The sequence below is a fragment of the Gouania willdenowi genome, unplaced genomic scaffold (assembly GCF_900634775.1).
Source record: "Gouania willdenowi unplaced genomic scaffold, fGouWil2.1 scaffold_55_arrow_ctg1, whole genome shotgun sequence".
Taxonomy (NCBI): Eukaryota; Metazoa; Chordata; class Actinopteri; order Blenniiformes; family Gobiesocidae; genus Gouania; species Gouania willdenowi.
In genome coordinates, this window is record NW_021145219.1 from 1,386,096 (window position 1) to 1,406,045 (window position 19,950).

Below are 19,950 nucleotides of genomic sequence, written 5' to 3' on the forward strand. Positions count from 1 at the left end.
AGTGCAGCGGCAGGTCACCTGGAAGCCCTTGGTCCAGCTCAGCAATGAGATTCCTGAATTGCCTGTGGTTAAGCGCATTAACCTTTTCGTTTGCCATGAGACAGCGTGTGCCCATCATTTATTTTTGTTTTTATTCATTATGTTGCACATTTGTTTACACTATTTCCGCCTTAATGAAAAAAAAGAGAGATTAAAAAAAACAAAGATTGGTAGCTGCAGCCTTAACAAAGTTACATTTTGAGTTTTTTGAAAAAAGACAATCCCTGCTCAATTTTTTTTGCCGATACCTTCGCAAACAATCTGTAATCTTACCCTTTTGAAGCTGCTTCCGACAGGCAGCCTAGTTAACATTTATTGTTTTCATTTTGCGCACCTTGCCCTTCCTACCGCGTCGGACTGTCTTGCCAGGAGATAGCGGTCCACCTGATATGAAACATGTTTGGTAGCCAAATATCATCTACAATATTAATATCATACGTTCCCCTTCCTAAGGGTGAGGGCTGTTAAAGGCTGCATGCTTCATGGTGCACGCTTCGGCTATAGTGCCATTTTAATAGTCTTTATGCAGGGGCTCTACATTTCTAGTAGGTCTTCTCATGGCACCCTTAGAGTGATTATTAGTGACCTGCTTTGGGCAGATCTGCTGTAGAAGTGGTGCTTTGTAGATGGACATAGCTACTGAATCTGAAATTATGTATCAGTGGAGTGCCAGAGGAGACCCCGGGCATTAGGATGGCAGTGTCCTCGCTCCTTAATTAAACTGCAAACCCAAGCACCGCCCCGGGCCCGAAGATGCAGCCAGGCCAGCAGAAAGAGCGGAGGCCAAAGAGCCCCAGGCCAACCCACCACGGCCAGGCAGCCCCCCAGATGCCCCCAAGATTCCAAGCCGAGAGGCAGCCACCGCCCCCGGTGGCGTGTGCAGCCCCGAGGCGGCCGAGCAGCAGACCCTGGTCTCACAGGACACCGCCTAAGCCGCACACACAGGCATGCAAGGGCGCAGCCCGTGAGAACCGCCCCGGAAGACCCCCGCCAGGACAGGCACAGCCAGCCGGCCAAGCCTGCCAGACCCCAAGAGCAATACGTGGGCTGGGATGGGGGGGGCGCCCCCCGGGACCGCCTCCACTCTTTCTGCTGGCCTGGCTGCATCTTCGGGCCCGGGGCGGTGCTTGGGTTTGCAGTTGCGATTCTTGCTTATACATTGGTCTACAATGCACTGGGCTGTGGGATAAAACTCGTACTGGGCTTAACCTTAGACACGTTGATCCCAAATACCTGTTTTAGGTATTAAATGGACTTGGTAAATGGACTTGATTTATATAGCGCTTTATCACCACACTGAAGCAGTCTCAAAGCGCTTTACATATCAGCTCATTCACCCAATTACTCTCACATTCACACACCAGTGGGACAGACTGCCATGCAAGGCACTAGTCGACCACTGGGAGCAACTTTGGGTTCAGTGTCTTGCCCAAGGACACTTCGACACATAGTCAGGTACTGGGATCGAACCCCCAACCTCTCGATCAGAAGACGACCCACTACCACCTGAACCACTCGCTCCTTCCCTCTGTTCACAGCCACCACCATTATACCTACAGTAAGCTTCACACTTGTCACCAGACTGGCTTGATTACACAACACAATAAGCACAATATGCACAAAATGTGTCTCTCCTCCCTGTTCCCTTCCACCTCCCCCTCCCCACACCCCCTCACTTAGGTGTAACACTGCCATCTCTTTTTATATCCTCCCTAAAATAAAATGTTTCTTACCCTTCCTTAGGTAGGGCTGGTGATGGTCACAATTATGCAACAAAATAAATTCATTTATTTAATTGTAGTAACAAAACATGAATTGCTGTCTTAAAAAGATTTCACTTCTTGTAGTGTTGACCTTTGACAGCATGTGCAGAAAAAGATTAAAAAAAAAAGGTTTGGTTACCCAAAAATGAAAAAAAATGTACATTTCAGAATTATACAAATAGGCCTTTTTCAGGGAACACAAAGTGGGTTAACAATTTAAAGCTGTTCTGCAGCAATGAAGGTTGAATCAGCCTTGAAAGCTGGTGCTACTAATTCCTATAGGTGTTCCAACTTTTCTTGATTACTTACAACCCCCTCTGTCTGCATAAAAGCAGTGTTGGAACACTGTACTTCGATGAGTCCAAAGTTTAGAAAACATTTTGGTCTTTAAATTGATTCAGTTATTTCTTTTTTCAACTCCAATTGCTTATTTGTTCTCGCTTTCATTTCAGAGTGCAATGACACAAACTGAATAATTTTCATTAAAAAACTGGAAAAAGCATGGTGTTCTAAAACTTTTGACCGGTAGAGTATATACTCCATAGTATGTTAAGGTTTCATTTATTCAGACAATTTCTTTCAGGAAATTTACTTTCAATCTGCAGACATGTTTCGACTGTCAACTGCCAGTCTTCTGCAGAGGCTGATCGCTTTGATGTGTCCTCAACTTCCGCATAATAATTCTTGCAAGTTCATTTTCTTTTTGAATAATATGTTAATATTTCATTTAGTCAGACAACGTTTTTTTAGGAAATTTACTTTGATCTCCTGACATGTTTCGACTATCAACTGCATCTGATGAAGATTGGCAGTTTTTCAGGAAAGTAAACATCCTGAAAAAAAGTTGACTGAATGAATGAAACCTTAAGATATTAAAAAAGAAGACTAAATGAATTTTCTGGAATTATAACAACTCCATGTTTAGTCGTACATTTTCCTATAGAAAGGACTAGCATGTATAGCCATTAAATTCTCACAGTGTGATGGGCTAACTCGTCCTATTGGCCCAGACACTAAAGGAAGTATTGGTTCTGTATTTCTGGCCTGTTATTTAAAGATCACATGTTAGAGTCTCCAGTTCAGGAGCTACTGCACCTAGTGGCCCAAATGGAAAACCCATCTGACAGTCGAGAATTATTGTTGAGCTGTCTTTTAAAGGTTCTTCAAATCGATGTGGTGTCAGTGAAATCCTTCTCTGTGGCCGTACCTTGTTTTCCTGCTGTAACTCTGTAGGCTTGAGACTGTTTTTACCAGACGTCCGTCTTCATACACACAGTACTGAGGGATATCCGTCCTGTAGACACGCATTATTGAAGCAATCAATGTTATACAGAGATGGGTAACTATCACAGCGTGGGCCACAAAATGTTACCATCTGATCTGAGGGCCACATTCTCAACATTCATGTCAGCAGTTTGAAAAATGACTAATCTGAGCAATAATACAGGAAAGAATAAAGGAATTTGTGTTTTTGTCTTCTTTTTAGACGACATCCTGCTTTGTAGAACAGGTTCTCTGTATTTAATTGTGGTTTTGTATATTTCTCTCATTTTGTGAGTTTTTTATGTGATTTTGTGTTTTAGGAGTAATTTTTGTGTATTTCTGATGCCGTTTTATATATTCTTCTGTTATTTCACTGTATTGCTGTAGTTGTGTGTTTTCTGAATCATTTACTGGAGGAAATTTGTGCATACTAGTTTTGTGTTGATTTTGTTTTTTCTTTGAGTAATTTTAATTATTATTGTTAATCATAATAATAATAATAATAATGCATTGGATTTATATAGCACTTTTAAGGATACTCAAATTGCTTTACATTGCATTATTCTTTCACTCCACATAGTTTTTGGAGTCAATTTGTGTTGTCAATGTAATTTTGTGCTTTAGAAGTAATTTTTGTGTATTTTTGTTGTCATTTTGTATATTTTTGTATTTCATTGTGGTGCAATATATTTTTCTTTCAATTTGGGTGTTTTTCTGTTGTTTTGTGTTGGGGTTGTTGTTTAGTGTGTTTTTGGAGTCAATTTGTGTTGTTTTTTTTATGTGATTTTGTGTTTTAGGGGTAATTTTTGTCATTTTCTAAATTATTCTGTTATTTCACTGTATTTTTATAGTCATATTGTGTGTTTTCTGAATCATTTCCTGAAGGCAATTTGTACTTTTTTGTGTTGACTTTGTTAATAAGAATGAGTGAGGATCCTGGTGGGTGCAAATCTGACAGCTGAGTTTAGGAAAGAAGATTATTAATTGTAAATGCAATGCTTTCATTTACCGATGACATCCTTTACGAAAGATATAGATTTACTGTATATCTAATGGACTGATTTACAGTCAGCTGTTGAAGCTGTGTCGATCCATGTGTGCGGACGGCTGAAGTCATTAATTCATTTGTTCATTCATTCAAACGCTGGGGCTGACATTATTAGCAGGAATATGTACAATGTGCTCTCATCCCAGTGTGTGTGATTGACTTCTACTTGAATAGAAACGTGTGTGCAGTAATAAAGTTTAACTGCAGAGCGCTGTCCGTTTATCATCCAATGGATTAGTATAATAATGAATCTTACGCTTTTATGCATTCACAGTGTCAGCAGCTTCCTGCCTGAATTCTCTCATTACTGCCTTTTCTGAAACAACAGGATTGCCTTTGGTCTGAATTATGGATTTTAATTATTCATCATTTTAAACTTATGAAGTGGGTCAGATCTGAGCGAGTATAAATGCTGCACTAATTCACTGTTGCTCTTCACTGTCATCATAGATGTTTCATTGTTTAAGGTCATAAGCTGTTGCTCAATTCATTGTTAAGATGCTCAGTCTGCCAGTTCTCTCCATTGATTGGTCAGACGCTGCAATCTCCACTACTTTCATGTGCACCCGCACATAGCGAGGCTGTAAGCACTTGGCTTAAATTAGCGTGTTGCGATCATAGGTGATCAACCTTCGTAGTACAGGTTGTGTCTGAGAAGGAATGTTTGGTTAGTTCAACACAGCTAATGGAGACTAATTCAATCTAGATTCGTAGTATAAAAGGTGTAATCTGGGTCAAAACTATCTGGACTTCCAAACCCTTTTTCTGCTATCCAGGATAACGTAACCCATCTGAATTTGATTCCAGTTGTTCAAAGCAAAAAATTGATTAGATCAGTCTTATCCAAATCCAAACCTTTTAAGATTACAAAATCCAGATAATGAGTGCTGAAAATGAAAACATACCGCTTGTTTTCTCTCAGAAGGAGAAAGTGACGAGACATTCAGTAAGGGATGCTACTGTCAGAAACTATTTTTGAACAATGATTTTTGGATGTTTCTGTTAACAGCTAGAATTGAATATTGTTTAATTTTGACAGCTTTTGAGAGGATTATTTTAATTCTACTTCATTGTTCTGTAGTGTGAACTAGTCCATAAATGTAACTGTATGTTTTAAAAATCAGTTGGAAAAATATGAATGAATAAATGCATATCTACGGCATGATAATAACATTTATTTGACCAGTTAGAATTTAATTTAAATCACATTTTGTTCCTGAAATTCACACTGAATCTAACATACAGCTGGGATCAGAATAATCCAAATTTTTTGGATCAGCGTTATCCAAATCCTACTAAAACTGAGGGTTTGATCCAGATTATGTGACGTAATCTGTTTTTAGTTTTTGATCCAAGCCATTATCCAAATTCTGATCCGATTACCTTTTGGACACCTGGCCCCTCATGATCACACTTAAATAATGCAAAGTCATCAACAGGAGGTTCAAAAGAACCAGCTCAAATAAAAAATAAATACAGATCTAAAATAAGTAATATAGTATTATATATATATATATATCATCAAACAAATTTCTTGTAACGGCCGCTTCATCAAAGAGAAAACACCTTAGTGGCCAACTTGCCATAAAAACACAGTCTGTGGCGTAAACCTGCTCCCTACCAGGTTTAAGCAGCATATTTTGTTTACCATCTGCCTAATTATGATTTGAAATAGATACAAATGACAATAGAATCATAAACCATCCATCGCCTCTCGTTTTTATCGCACAGAATGTCCATTCATTGAGGTTCAAATCACAAACATCTTCATATACTGTGAGGGACAGGGAAGGGCTAAGACTCGCCAATGCCAAACTCCATGAACACTATCGCTTTTTGGAGAAAGAGAGCAGTGAGGGCGCAGGAGGTGCATACACGGGGAGCAGCTACAAAGCTGGATGTGACATGAAGCAGCGTCACACAGCACAGCTCCTCCCTGCGTTCATTTGAATTTATTAGACTAGTACAGTAGTACGTATGTATTCATATAGTGGGGGGCTTAAGTATACTTAGCAATTATGGCCAAACGAGTATGTGTTAGAAGGTTGGATGTAGAAAGAGGTGTACATAATTTATTACTCCGTACTTTGTAGAAGGGGTTTTATTTGCGGGTGCAAAGTAAAATAGAGTTTATCTGGTTTAATTCTATGGGACATGCGCATGATAAATTAGTATTAACGTTTGCACCAATGATCGCTGGACTTAAGCAAATGGTTAATAAATGTCTCGGAGCATCCCAGAGGGGGCTGTGCCACTCAGAGCAGAGTGACAACCAACACTCCGCATCCAGACAGTAAAATGAATTCAACTTGAATAAGCTTCTCTTAGGTTTGCACGCGATTTATCCTGTGTGTTATCACTCTCCTTCTGACAACAGTATGTATGGGACAGACCCTGCGGATTCACAGGGATCTATGAGGACGCAAAGCGGTCTGTTCCTCCCAAGTATGTTTGTGCCTTTAAACTGTTTCTCCACCTTGGTTTGCCTTTTTCCGCTTGCTTTGTCGTGTAACTGTATCTAACGCCACGATGGAGACTTCTGCCGTTACACTTTTACTATCGATAGTACGTGAGTCAGCATTACTATTGGCTGACTTCAGCCGAGCAGCCAACAGTAATGCCCAAAACAGCCTATGGAACACCTGTTTGTTGAGAGATCTCTGAGTGGCTACATCTAGTGTCATGCTCCTGAATTTATAAACATTTACAGAGCTAGGAGAAAAATAAGAGATTCACTATTCGCTCAGAATACTTTGGATTACAATATGCTCAAAGATGATTATGAATTTTTGACCAAATTATGCCCAAAAAAGCTTACATACTGCAGCTTTAAGAAAACTTCAATGAAATACCCCACAGAATTATTTCCAAAATAAAATCACTTGTTCTTTATTCTTTTCAAATATTGCCTAAACATTTCTTCAAAATCCATTATTGTGCTTTTGGGTATGACTGTTCACAAACAAACAGACACCAGAGGTAATTACATTAGAAAAAGCAGACGATAAGCTTGTATGTGATCAAAAATGTGCTCGTCTGATCCGAGGGCGACATTATCAACATTCATGTCAGTGTTTAGAATAAAGACTAATCCGAGCATTAAAATAAGGGTTTTGTGGCTTTCTGTGTGTTTTTTTGTCATCATTTTGAGTATTTGTGTTATTCTATTGTATGTCATGAATCATTTTGTGTATATTTCCGTGTGTGTTTTGTCATAGTTTTGTATGATTTGGCAGTCATTTTTTTGTGTTTTTTAGAATCATTTTGTGTATTTTACTTCCATTTTGTGTTCTTGAATCATTTCATGTAATTTTGTGGTTTTGTATCATCTTGCCTCTTTGTTTTGGGGGGCATACAACATTAATCCGAGGGCAGCAAGTGGCTCCAGGCTCGCCAGTTGCCTATGCGTGTGTCTGTGTGTGTGTGTGTGTGTGTTTGTGTTTAAGGTAAGCTTTAAAGAATGATGCAAAAAATGAAAATGTAGAATAATGAGGAAACCTGTTAAGAAAAACAGTACGCACGAGTCATTGATCTACAGGTGAGTGCACATTTTTGTGTTTGGTGAATACCTGATGTCAGCATGTTTAACCAGAGGTGGACACGAGCTTTCTCCTGATTGACTGCGATAAAGCAGTGGTAAAGAAGCAGGATTACTGTGACAGAAAGCCTCAAAGTCGTTGGCCAGATCACTTGGCAGGATGATTACATTACATTGTTGGAAACCTGTAAAACAGGACAGAAGTCATGTGACATGTGAAGCAATAGAAACGTTTGACTCTCTCTTACCGTTTGCTAATCCTGATGTGGTGCTAATTCTGCAGTCTCCCTGTCTGATTAACAGCCTCAGTTCAGCTGGGCTCAGACCCAGTGTTGCCAACTCCCTAGTAAGTAAAGAGGCCATTGGCTGTCCCAAAAGTCTGGAAACTACCTTGTAATGTGCTTTCCCAATCAGAGCAGTAGTAATCCAGATTTGGAAAGTCTTGTAAATTACCTGATCCTGGATGTGAGAAAATGATATTTCCAAATCCGGATAATTATTAAGAACTGGCCCTGGTTTGTAACTGCAAGTTTGTCCAATAGGATTCCTTTTATATCATCACATGACAATGATGTGGCCTCATCCTGGTCATGTGACGTTACAATGTGTTACTCCAAGAGTTAATAATTATAACACCAAAGATTGGGCTTGTTCTTAGTTATGTTACAGATTTTTTTTTTTTTTTTAAATATATTTATTGGAAAATATATCAATTGGAAACATACAGTCATGCATTACAGTTTTCCAGTTTTTTTTTTTGTTTTTTTTTTTAAATGCTCACGAAACACAAAAACAAGAAAAGAAAAAACAACAAACAAAAACAAAGATTAAACCCACCATCCTTCACCCATCCCACCCTGGCTCAAATGGAGTTCACACAAACTATACTTGACAAAACAGCACTCAGTCTGGCAGGACTTGCAACTCCTTGAAGTATGAAATAAAAGATTGCCATTTACAAAAAAACTTATCAGTACACCCTCTCATTGTGTATTTAATCTTCTCAAGTTTAAGGAAGAACATGATATCTGTAATCCACTGTGATACAGAGGGAGGGTTAGGGGATTTCCACTGAAGGAGGAGGCGGCGTTTGGCAATCAAAGAGGTAAAATTTATCATTTCTTTTTGGGCCAAATTTAGTTGTGTTGGCTTAACAGGAGTGCCAAAGATGGCAATAAATGGGCAGGGTTGTAAATCAATTCCCATTACGGTAGACATTATATGAAAATAACTCGACCAATAAGTATGCAAGCGAGGGCAAAAGAAAAGCATATGACTCAAATGACACTGTGAATTGGAGCAACGGTCACATTTGTCCTCTACCTCCGGGAAAATTTTAGACAACCTTAATTTGGAAAAATGAAGGCAGGAAAAGATTTAGAAATGAAATGTCTGACTTGGAAGTACCTAAACATATGTTTTGCGGGCAAATCATATCGTGATGACAAATTGGCAAAACTATTGAAAGTACTATCTGAATACATATCAAGGAAACAATGTATACCTTTGTTACGCCATGTTGAGAAAGTGGAATCCATATGTGAGGGGAGAAACAGGTGATTACTACACAATGGACCCAGAGGAGATGCCACAAGAAATTTGAAATATTTCCTGAACTGAAACCAAATCTTTAGGGTATTAAGTACAACAGGGCTTTTAACATACTTTGAGACCCTGACTGGGAGAGATGAATATATAAGAGCAGGCAGAGAAGATGCATTAGAACAAGATTGACTTTCTAGTTTGCACCAAATTAACTGAGGACATTCAATCCAAAAACGTATTTTATGAATATGTGTAGCCCAATAATAAAATTCAAAGTTTGGTAGGGCAAGTCCACCACCAAACTTGCATCTCTGCAATAACGATTTCCGGACCCTCGGGGACCCCGAACCCCAAATAAAAGAACCAAACATTATATTCAAAGTGTCAAAAAAATATTTGGGTAAAAATAAAGGGATTGATTGGAATAGATAGAGAAATTTTGGTAGGATGTTTATTTTAATAACATTTATCCTTCCAATCAAGGAAAGGGGCAGACTATTCCATTTCTGAAAATCAAACTTTACTTGGGCTATAAGTAAGGTAAAATTAGCCGAAAAAAGATCAGAAAAGGTACGAGTCACATGAATCCCAAGATACTTGAAACCAGAGATTGATCTTAAAAGGCAAGTCAGCTTGTTGGAGTAGTGAACCAGCTGCATTAATGGGGAAACATTCACTTTTATTGAGATTTAGCTTATATCCTGAGAATGAGCTAAACTTATCCAAAACGGAAAAGACACCTGGAAGACAGGATACAGGATCGTTACATACATCAACAAATCGTCAGCTTACAAAGACATTGTTTGTATGAACACTGGCTTGTGGTGAAGTATATAATAGTCTAACCCAACTAATAAATTTATGTCCAAAGCCAAATTTCTCCAGTACTGCAAACAGGTATCCCCACTCGACCCTATCAAACGCCTTCTCAGCGTCCAATGAGACTACAATCTCAGGTAAACTGTCTGAGTGATTGGAATAAATTATATCAAAAAGAGTACGGGTGTTAAAAAATATATGGCGTCCCTTAATAATTCCTGTTTGCTCCTCAGAGATAATATTGGGCAAGACATTCTCTAAGCGAGTGGCGATAGTTTTAGCCAGAATCAGCATTAAGTAGGGAGAGGGGTCTGTAAGAACTACACAATGTGGGGTCTTTTTCACTTTTTAAGAGAAGAATTATTGAGGCTTGGGACAAAGTGGGTGGTAACAAGTCATTCTCCAAAGATTCATTAAGCATTGACAAAATTAAAGGTGACAATTTATCAATAAATTTCTTAAAGAACTCAATCGGGAATCCGTCGGGACCTGGGGCCTTATTAGACAACATTGCTTTGATTGAAGATTTTAATTCTTCAAGGGAAAGAGGAGTATCCAAATATTTTGCTTGGTCAGGTTTAATAGTTGGAATCTTAAGATTAGCCAGAAACTCATTCATTTCAGTAGTGTCGGTGAAAAACTGAGATTTGTATAAACATGAAGAAAAAGATTTAAATGCTTTAAGAGAGAGGTCATTTAGGTTAGAGAGGGACCGGAGAGGGTCCCATTCCTCTCTCTAACACTCCCTCTATGTCTGCTTCTTCCCTTGTGTGTTTGCTCCTGTACTCCTTCTGGCTTTTGTCTTGCAGGTCCGTGGGATCCTCAGTGTGGAGTTACAGAATCTAAACAACTCTGTCTCCACCCTTTCCTCTGCACACACCCAACACAGCATAACGTGGATGGCTGTTCATCATAGGAATGGGATCCACACAAGGTTCCTGCTGCTTAACAGAAGGTTTTCCTTGCCGCCATGATGAATTCATGTTGAATTCATACCAGCTACTGTGTGTGCAAACCTGGTAAATACCTATAGTAATCGTTTGACCTCTGTTATTGCCAACAAAGGTTATATTACAAAGTATTGAGTCGAATTTTTGTCATTGACCAAATACTTATTTTCCACCATAATTTACAAATAAATTCTTTAAAAATCCTACAATGTGAATTCCTGGATTTTTTTTTCACATTCTGTCTCTCACAGTTGAAGTGTACCTATGATGAAAATTACAGACCTCTGTCATCATTTTAAGTGGGAGAACTTGCACAATTGGTGGCTGACTAAATACTTTTTTGCCCCACTGTATAATCGGAGGAAACGACACACAAGTTGAGTCTATTGTCTACAAAAAATGGTCTATTCTTGAATATGACTGATGCACTGGGGAAAAGAAGGAAGACTTCCTTACCAAGGGATGACGGGATCTCCAAGGGTCAACCAGACCACTTTGGGTCATAAAATCAGAAAAACATTTAGCCATGGCCAACAGGGGTGTAGAACTGGGACTAGAGCTATCCAGTGCAGGGTCAAACACACAATTCAAACCACCCCCAAAAATCAACAAATGAGTGTTTAAATGAGGAATATTACTAAGTAATCGGTTAGAAAAATTGACATCATCAAAGTTTGGCGCATAAACATTAACTAATACCACTTTTGTTTGCATAAGTATGCCTGCTACTATAATATATCTACCCTCCCTATCAGCAATAATCTCAGTAGATTGGAACTGGATCCTTTTATTAAACATAATTGCAACACCTCTAGCTTTAGAGTTGAAATTAGAGTGGTAGGTCTGACCTGTCCAGGGAGACCGGAGCCTGTAATGATCTTTAAATCTAAGATGGGTTTCCTGTAAAAAAATTATGTCAGAATTAAGCCGTTTCAAATGACTAAAAAACCTTGCCCTTTTGGTTGGACTGCCCATTCCAACTAAGAAAACGAAATGGCTTGCCCATGCCAGGAGTGCTGGGATTTAAGTTAGCAGAAAGCATTTAAGTGTGAATAAAAAGGCAAAAGGAGAAACTCCAAAGTTAACTGAAAAGAGCCAGGACGGACCAACCCCCCACGCCCCCCACACACACACATACACATACACATAAAATGGTACCTCCAGAGGGGAGAGTACAGTGTAAACAAAAAACAGAATAACCATTGTTGCCACACAGCCATGACAACAACTCTGAGAAAACCTGAGCTAAACCTCATCAGATAGTCTCCCGCAGACTATAAGAACCAAAACATTAGCAATAGCCAATAACCACAGTTAAATAAGTAAAGTGTGCTAACATCCTATAAATCAACCTATGAGATGTATAATAATGTATATAAAATAAACAAAGCAAGAACTTGCACAATATTGCAAGAGAGCCCCATTAATAGTGAACATGGACAAATTTGGTTATAAAGCTTAAAATGTAAACATAACAAAACCAGCAAGTCAACAATATACAAAACAAAACCAGAATCATGGAGCTCTATGGCTCTACTGAGAGTACTGCACCGTAATTATTGGATAACTCAGGCAGTGTTTATCGTCTTGGCGTAGGCCATGGCGTCCTCTGCTGAAACAAAGTTCTTCATCACCCCACCGTGACTGATCCGAAGCTGGGCTGGAAAGAACAGGCCATATCTGACCCCCTCCATCCCGCGCAGCTGCCTCCGAATGTTACAGATTTAACTGCATGGATGGACATAATGATGTCACAGTGGGTGGATCATGTGATGATGCAAATAGACAACCATCATTACGCACACATTACTGCAAGGCCTGGACCTAATTTAATGATTAAAGTAATGATGGAAGTACCATTAGTAACTTAATAGTAATAGTACTGGATTGTGGTTAGATTAAATGATTAATAGTGTCAGATTTCTTACATTTATTAAAGGATCAAGAAATAAGACTGACACAACAACAGTTACCCTGGATTTCCAATGGATGCGTATCTGCATCAAAACTGCTCCACTGCGTAACTTCAGCGCAATCTGCAGTCCAGCAGTGCCTACCACGTCTGGTTTTGCTGCGCACCTGTTGCAGCAATGACTCGGGAGATCCCGCTAATTCACGTCTAATCACGCGATACATACATGTGATTCAACCATAGAAAAATGCAATAATTATATGTGAAATACAAATTTAGTGCTCATGGTAATATGTGCTTGGTTTTTGGGTAGAGTCCGAATTGCAAAATGTGTAAGTGTTAATTTTTTCACAAATGTGGTATCAGCGGACAGGTTTTATTCACCTGATTCCGAATATGTGGTTGGTTTTCGGATAAAGTTTGAATTGGGCCCGTTGGAGGTCGGTGTTTTTCCCCTTGAACACGTAGTATTTTATTTTGAAAATAATCCGGATATTTTATTCTGTCTATGTACTACTTCCTGTCCCGTGCGGGCTTATTTTTGTTAACTTACTGCAGCACAGCTCTGGCATCCAGCAGAAATAGAAGTGCTGCGTATTTGCTGCAGAGGCCAGCAGCATGCTGCAGCAGTGACAGTGCTGTGCTGGAGCAGATTCGCATGCGTTGGAAATTGACAATTTGACTTTAATGGAAACATATCAGCTGCGTTGATGTTTCGGCGCACTTACGGTGCAGTTACGCATCCAGTGGAAATCCAGGGTTAGTGTAGCTGCAGTTATCAGCCAAGTCGTGAACTCTTTATACCAAAGCAGCTGATACTGTGACACGGCTCGCCGTTAATGTGACTGTTTAATGCAAGTGAATGGATATGCGACTGAAGCCTTAGTCTGGTTCAGACAAAAATAACTTGTGCTCGGGTTCGGTCACAAATGGCGCGTTTCCACTGGCAGTATTGGCTCTACTCTGTTCTCCATTTACAGGTTTCCACTTGGGAAAAGTAACTCCTCCATGGTACCTAGTGCTGCCTTTTTTAGTACCTCCTTTGTTGAGGTTCCAAAAAAAAGCAGCCCTGGTCTGAAAATGTGATGTAGGCACTACAATGATTGGTTCAGAGAATCATTACCGCATAGTCACGCACAGAGAGGAAGCGTTTGGCCACCACTGATTTTTGTTGGCATCTTGTGAGGATGGCAGCAAAAAAGTGCAATCCATGGAGTCTGGCAGTTTCACGTGTCAGGTTGGTGCTCAATGGAAACGCTCTGGAAAAACAGTATTGGGTCCCGAAAGCAAGAAGTGCGGAGCCTTGTAAAGCCGATACCACCAATGGAAATGCGCCAATAGTGTCCTTGTGCGCGCCGTTCTTTCCATTCCTTGACTTGTCTTCTTCCAGTCTCCAAGTCTTCTTCTTTATTTCTGGCAGAGTAGACGCCTCTCCAAGCCGCTAAGAATGCGCATCAGCGTCATTTGACATCAAGTCTGCAGGACTATGCAGAAAAAAATTGGCCCATAATTGCAGTACCAAATGCATCACGAAGTCTGTTCAAGGCAATAAGCCTATTATGGAACTGTGCATGCGTGACCTGGAGGGGTCATAGGTCGAGAGGGATATAAACGTCAACAAGCTTGTTCACTCTGTTAATATTTCCAACCTAACGCCATTTGTAATTTTAGTCCAGAGACCTTTAGTGTTTTAATAGTGTTTAAATTATTAATATTACACATATTCAGACTGGGGGGGGGGGGGGGGGGGGGTCAGGAATTTCCGCTGATGCTACTTTCTGCCCAATTTGAGCACTTTTAAAAACCGGTGGGAGCAGCTCAGCAGCAGTATGGAAGGAAGGCAGTCCCCTCACTTCCACACAGGTGACCCCCGGTTGATAAAAACACCGACTACCAGAGTCTTCAGCAGGCGGAATTCGGACTCTACCCGGGAATGATGAGAGAAGCAATATCAAAGCAGAGACCTCCTCTGTTTCCACACTCCTTCTCCCAAAGCTTTTAACTTGTGATTGCTATGTATTGTCTGTATTTACCTTTATTGTTGTTAGTTTCTTTTTCTGACTTGTGTAGTTGTTTTAACAACTGTAAAGTGTCTTGAAATTTTTGAAAAGCGCTTAAAAATTTTTTTATTATTATTATTGATGGGACATGCGACATTTCCGGGTGCGAAAAAGACAGTATGAGTTCTCACTTTGAAAAAGTAAATTTTACGAAGTACACCATTCACTGACCAGGTCTATGATTATTTTATTACGCTGTAATTTTAATTCAATTTACAAATTTGAAGGAAATGCACAAGATGTACAGGCCGATAAGTGAAACTGCACTGATCAGCTGATTGATCACTGTTAAAAAGCCAGGAAAAACCAAAATTTTCAGCTCATGTGTAGCATTAGCTTTAGCAGCTAACTTGGCATTTCTGCCTTGGAGACCGATACCAAGTTTCCCCAAAAAAACTCTTTCCAGTCTGAGAATGTGGACGAATTCTGTGATGCTGTTACAAGATACTTAAACTTTTGCATTGACTGCTGTGTCCCTCAAAAAGTAATCAAAGAACACTGCAGTCAGAATTTGTGGATGAACTCTGACGTAAAATTGAAAATAAACGAGAGTTTCAAACGAATGATGCGGTTGCTTACAAGCTGTCCCGTTACGCTGTAGAACGCTCAATAAAAAATGCAAAACATTCCTATGGGGACCGGTTAGAGCGCTACTTTGAAGAGGATGACCCTCAACGCATGTGGAAAGGAATAAAAACCATTATGTCCTAGAATCCAAGTACAGAAAAAACTGTTCCTGTTGACAAAGCTCTGCCGAATGAGCTCAACAACTTTTACTGTCGCTTTGAGTCTGTTGATCCCTCGCCTGTTGTCTTCCCCGAATGCATTGAGCATTGTGCTTTTACGACGATGCAGCAGGAAGTTCAGCGTGTCTTGTCCAATACCTCGGTCCGGAAAGCCCCAGGTCCGGACGGCATTCCTCCTCGTGTACTGAAACTGTGCCCTGAGCAACTTGCCCCTGTTTTAACAGATATCTACAACTTGTCACTGACTAACTGTATTGTGCCAGACAACTTTAAAAAGTCCATTATTCCAAATCCTAAGAAATCTCACGTCTGTTCTGATGAAGACTTTTGAGCGGCTTGTACTGGACTTCATTAAGAGCCAGATTCCTGCATGTGTCAATCCGCTCCAGTTTGTGTACAAAGAAAACAGGAGCGTTGAGGATGCAATCTCCTTTGCTTTGAACTCAGTATACCAACATTTGGACAATGCTAAATCTCACGTGAAAATGTTGTTCTCCGATTACAGCTCTGCATTTGACTCTCTTGTCCCATGTAAACTGGTTGAAAAAACTTAAAATTCATGTTTTTTTTCCCCCGAAATCTTGCCCTATGCTCCTTTAACTGAAATCAGTCCATTTTCTTTTCAGGACAGCGTGATAATCATTGCGATGAGTCTTTGTCGTCCCCTGGTGGTTATTTACAAAATAACAAACCTCTGTATTGATTGATATCAAAATCCCTTTAAAATATGTTTTCAGCACTGATCATTTTAATAAATGATACTCAACTTCGGTCCTGAAATACATGTAAACATGAACATTCAAAGTAATTAAATAGATTAAGTGGTTTATACTCAAAGTTATAGAAAAACTTTGACTAACTCAATTATGTCAAGATGGTGTTTTCTTCCTTTTTGGGTGACTTTAACTAATACATTTTAGTAGCTTGAACTATATTTGTTTATAAGTAAGCATAACTTAAAAACAAAACTTAAGTACAACTTAATAGAATTAAGTAATTACATGCTACGAATGATAGTCCTGTTATTTCTGTTGTTTCAAATAAGGATTGTTTTAAAAATAAACTTAATTTGTATAACACTTTAATTTAACTGTTATCAAAAAGTACAAGTAGCCAGTGATCCAACCTTTTAAGTTCTGGAAATGTTTGACTTTTAAAGGCAGGGTAGGCAATTTTCAAAAGCTAGCATGATTTTTAATGTAGCCTCCCTGGTGGCTCCACCTTTACCCCCCCCCTGCTTCGTCTCACTCACATGCATGGGCACAGCTGCTGCAGAAGCAGAACTCAGCTCATCGCTTGTATTGTGTAGAAATGCCATTGTCTCATGTCTCATTCAGCAGTAAGTAAACAATAAACTTTACCATTATATGTGTTAAAAAAACGTGACCAAAAACTATGTTTTAACTCCGTCAGCGGTGACACACTTTCAGTGAGCTCGTGCATGTGAGAGATTGAGAACAAGCAGGGAGATAGGGAAACTTGATTGGTCAAAGTTATTACAGGTTTACAGCTGCTACAGCTGATGGATTTTCTTCATTACTTTTTCAGAGAACATAAGATCTTGATTTCTGTTAGGACATAAATACAATTTCAACCAAAAACCTAAAAAGTGTATCTGGAGGAAATCGCCTACCCAAGCTTTAAGTTAATCAACATAGAAAACTGAAGCAATCGATTGTGTCAATTTTTTTGAGTTCTGGTAATTGATATGGGTTTACAGTGTATACTGTATGTACTTTACATTCAAACACTTAACACTGTATATTGGTGCCTTTTTCAATTTACCAGCTTTGTCCATGGCACTGGTGAAAAGACTCCTGCAGAATCCAAAGGAGTGTCTGACAGCTCTATTTGCTGACAACATGCTTCATCTAAAGACAACACACAAAAACAAATCAGAGTTGTTCTCCAGATTACACAACATTTATATCAGAAATGGGCAAGTTTTTATCACAGCCACAAAAGTGTTACCGTTTCCTCAGTGTCACAATATCAACAAGCATTTATAATAGTGACCAGTTTGAGCATTAACACAGGAAACAATGAGTTTATGTGTCTCTTTGTTTACGGAGTTATTTTGTGTTTTATTGTCATTTTGTATATCTTTGCTGTTATTTTGTATGGATTTGTTATTATTTTATGAAACTGTTTTTTAAAAAATATGATTTCTTTTATTTTCAAAACCTTGTGTATTTTTATTGTCGTTTTGTATATTGTGTATTTTATTGTCATTTTGTGTATATTGTTATTTAGTGCAGTAATTTTAATTAGAGCCCGAGCACCACTACCAGCCGTCTCACCCGCCCAACTAAGCTCCAGTATCTCTTATATTTTAAGATAGGTGTATAAGAAATCTAAATACCCACTTGTCAACCACTTACTAAATACAATTATGTGATTATAATCTGATAAGTCGACCTTTATTAACAGCTGCACAATATGTGCACTCAGAAATCCACCTAACTGAGCTTTACATGTTGTTCTGAGAAGTAAAAGCGGCGACTTCTAAAACTAGTATTTTGTTTCATATGATATATGAAATATTATAGTTTTCTATATCGCCAAAATAGAAAAGTTGATGTTATTCACTAATGACATATAAACATTTGTTGCAGAATTTACATTCTTTAACACTTTTTTAAAGCAGTGTATATTTGTGGTGCTTGTGATTGGCTGATTTTTCATGATGACTTACGTGGTTCCTTCCTCTGTTGTAGACGTTAAAATCTCAGTTATTAATTTAACAGAAGATGTAACTGTGTCCCATCCTGCTGCTCTTTAGGAAGATAAACTATCTGTCACATTTCACAACGTATTTACACCAGTTCTTTGGTTTTTTTCCGGAACATCTTCAATCATCTTCTGTTTTCTGAGTTGTTTCCGGGTTTGTTGCCGCTGTCAGCACTAATCTGATCACCGTCACTAGTCTCGCGAGAACTGCCACCTGAAGTGACCTGGCTTGGTGGCAGTTCTCGCGAGGCTAGTGACGGCGTTCAGTTTAGTAAGGCATCTTTTAATTATTATTCCATTAAAATATGGGATATTTACGGGATAATACTAATACGGGAAGATATATATATATACTATATAAATATAGACAATTTTATCAAATAAAGTCTGACCAGAAAAACAATTCTGGGTTAAATTTGCTGATGCAAAATACTACACTGGGACATTTATTAACAAACAGCTGCACAATATGTGACACTCATTAATCATCTAACTGAGCTTTACATGTTGTTCTGAGAAGTAAAAGCAGTGACTCCTAAAACTAGTATTTTGATACACAATAAGCTATATATATATATATATATATATATATATATATATATATATATATATATATATATATGAAATATTATAGTTTTCTATATCGCCAAAATAGAAAAGTTGATACATTTTGAATCTCGATATATCACCCAGCCCTAATTCCTAAATTAAAAAACAGCCTAAATAAAAACAGAAATGTGTATATGAAGCACGTGTTTATTTAATATACTTACAGTTTATATACAAGTCAACATGTTGCATATTTACTGTTAATTTAACATTGCTTGTCTTTAAGTTAGACATTAACATTTTATTTTCATTATATATTTTATTATAATTTTTCATGCTCACTCATGTGGTTCTCTGGTATTCACTAATGACTTATTATAAACATTTGTTGCAGACTTTACATCCTTTAACACTTTTTAAAGCAGTGTATATTTGTGGTGCTTGTGATTGGCTGATTTTTCATGGTGATTTACGTGGTTCCTTCAGCTGTGGTAGACGTTAAAATCTCAGTTATTAATCTAACAGAATGTGTAACTGTGTCCCATCCTGCTGCTCTTTAGGAAGATAAACTCTGTTACATTTTACAACGTATTTACACCAGTTCTTTGGTTTTTTCACCAGAATGTCTTCATTCATCATCTGTTTTCTGAGTTGTTTCTGGGTTTGTTGCCGCTGTCAGCACTAATCTGATCTAATCTAATCTAATCTCGCAAGAACTGCCACTCAGGCCATTTCAGGTGGCAGTTCTCACAAGGCTAGCGACAGCGTTCAGTGTAGTAAGGCATCTTTTAATTATTATTACATTAAAATACGGGATATTTATGGGAAAATACTAATACGGGACGATGGCGGGAAAGAGGAGTAAAATATGTGAGTTTCCCGACCAAAACGGGATACTTGACAGGTATGACAACAAAATATATCATGGGAGCTATCTGATTTAATATGACAACACAAATATTTGTCTTAAACAATTGCTTCTTATACT

General features: G+C 38.6%; 1 protein-coding gene across 3 annotated transcripts in view; it reads right to left on the reverse strand.

Moving 5' to 3' along the window:
• dglucy (D-glutamate cyclase) overlaps positions 1–18,572 on the reverse strand; it is a 57,500-nt gene extending 38,928 nt beyond the window's left edge. The window contains exons 1-4 of one of the 3 annotated variants that reach the window (XM_028442545.1): positions 18,379–18,572; positions 17,469–17,554; positions 7,683–7,836; positions 3,010–3,096 (exon numbers count right to left, since the gene is read on the reverse strand). In XM_028442545.1, coding sequence (XP_028298346.1) covers positions 3,010–3,096; positions 7,683–7,836; positions 17,469–17,547 — 320 coding nt within the window. In that variant the 5' untranslated portion in view covers positions 17,548–17,554; positions 18,379–18,572. Of the gene's footprint in view, positions 1–3,009; positions 3,097–7,682; positions 7,837–7,899; positions 8,319–17,468; positions 17,555–18,378 lie in introns of those variants that run through there. The other 2 variants (XM_028442544.1, XM_028442546.1) reach the window with 2 other exon arrangements.
• Positions 18,573–19,950: the final 1,378 nt, after the last annotated feature.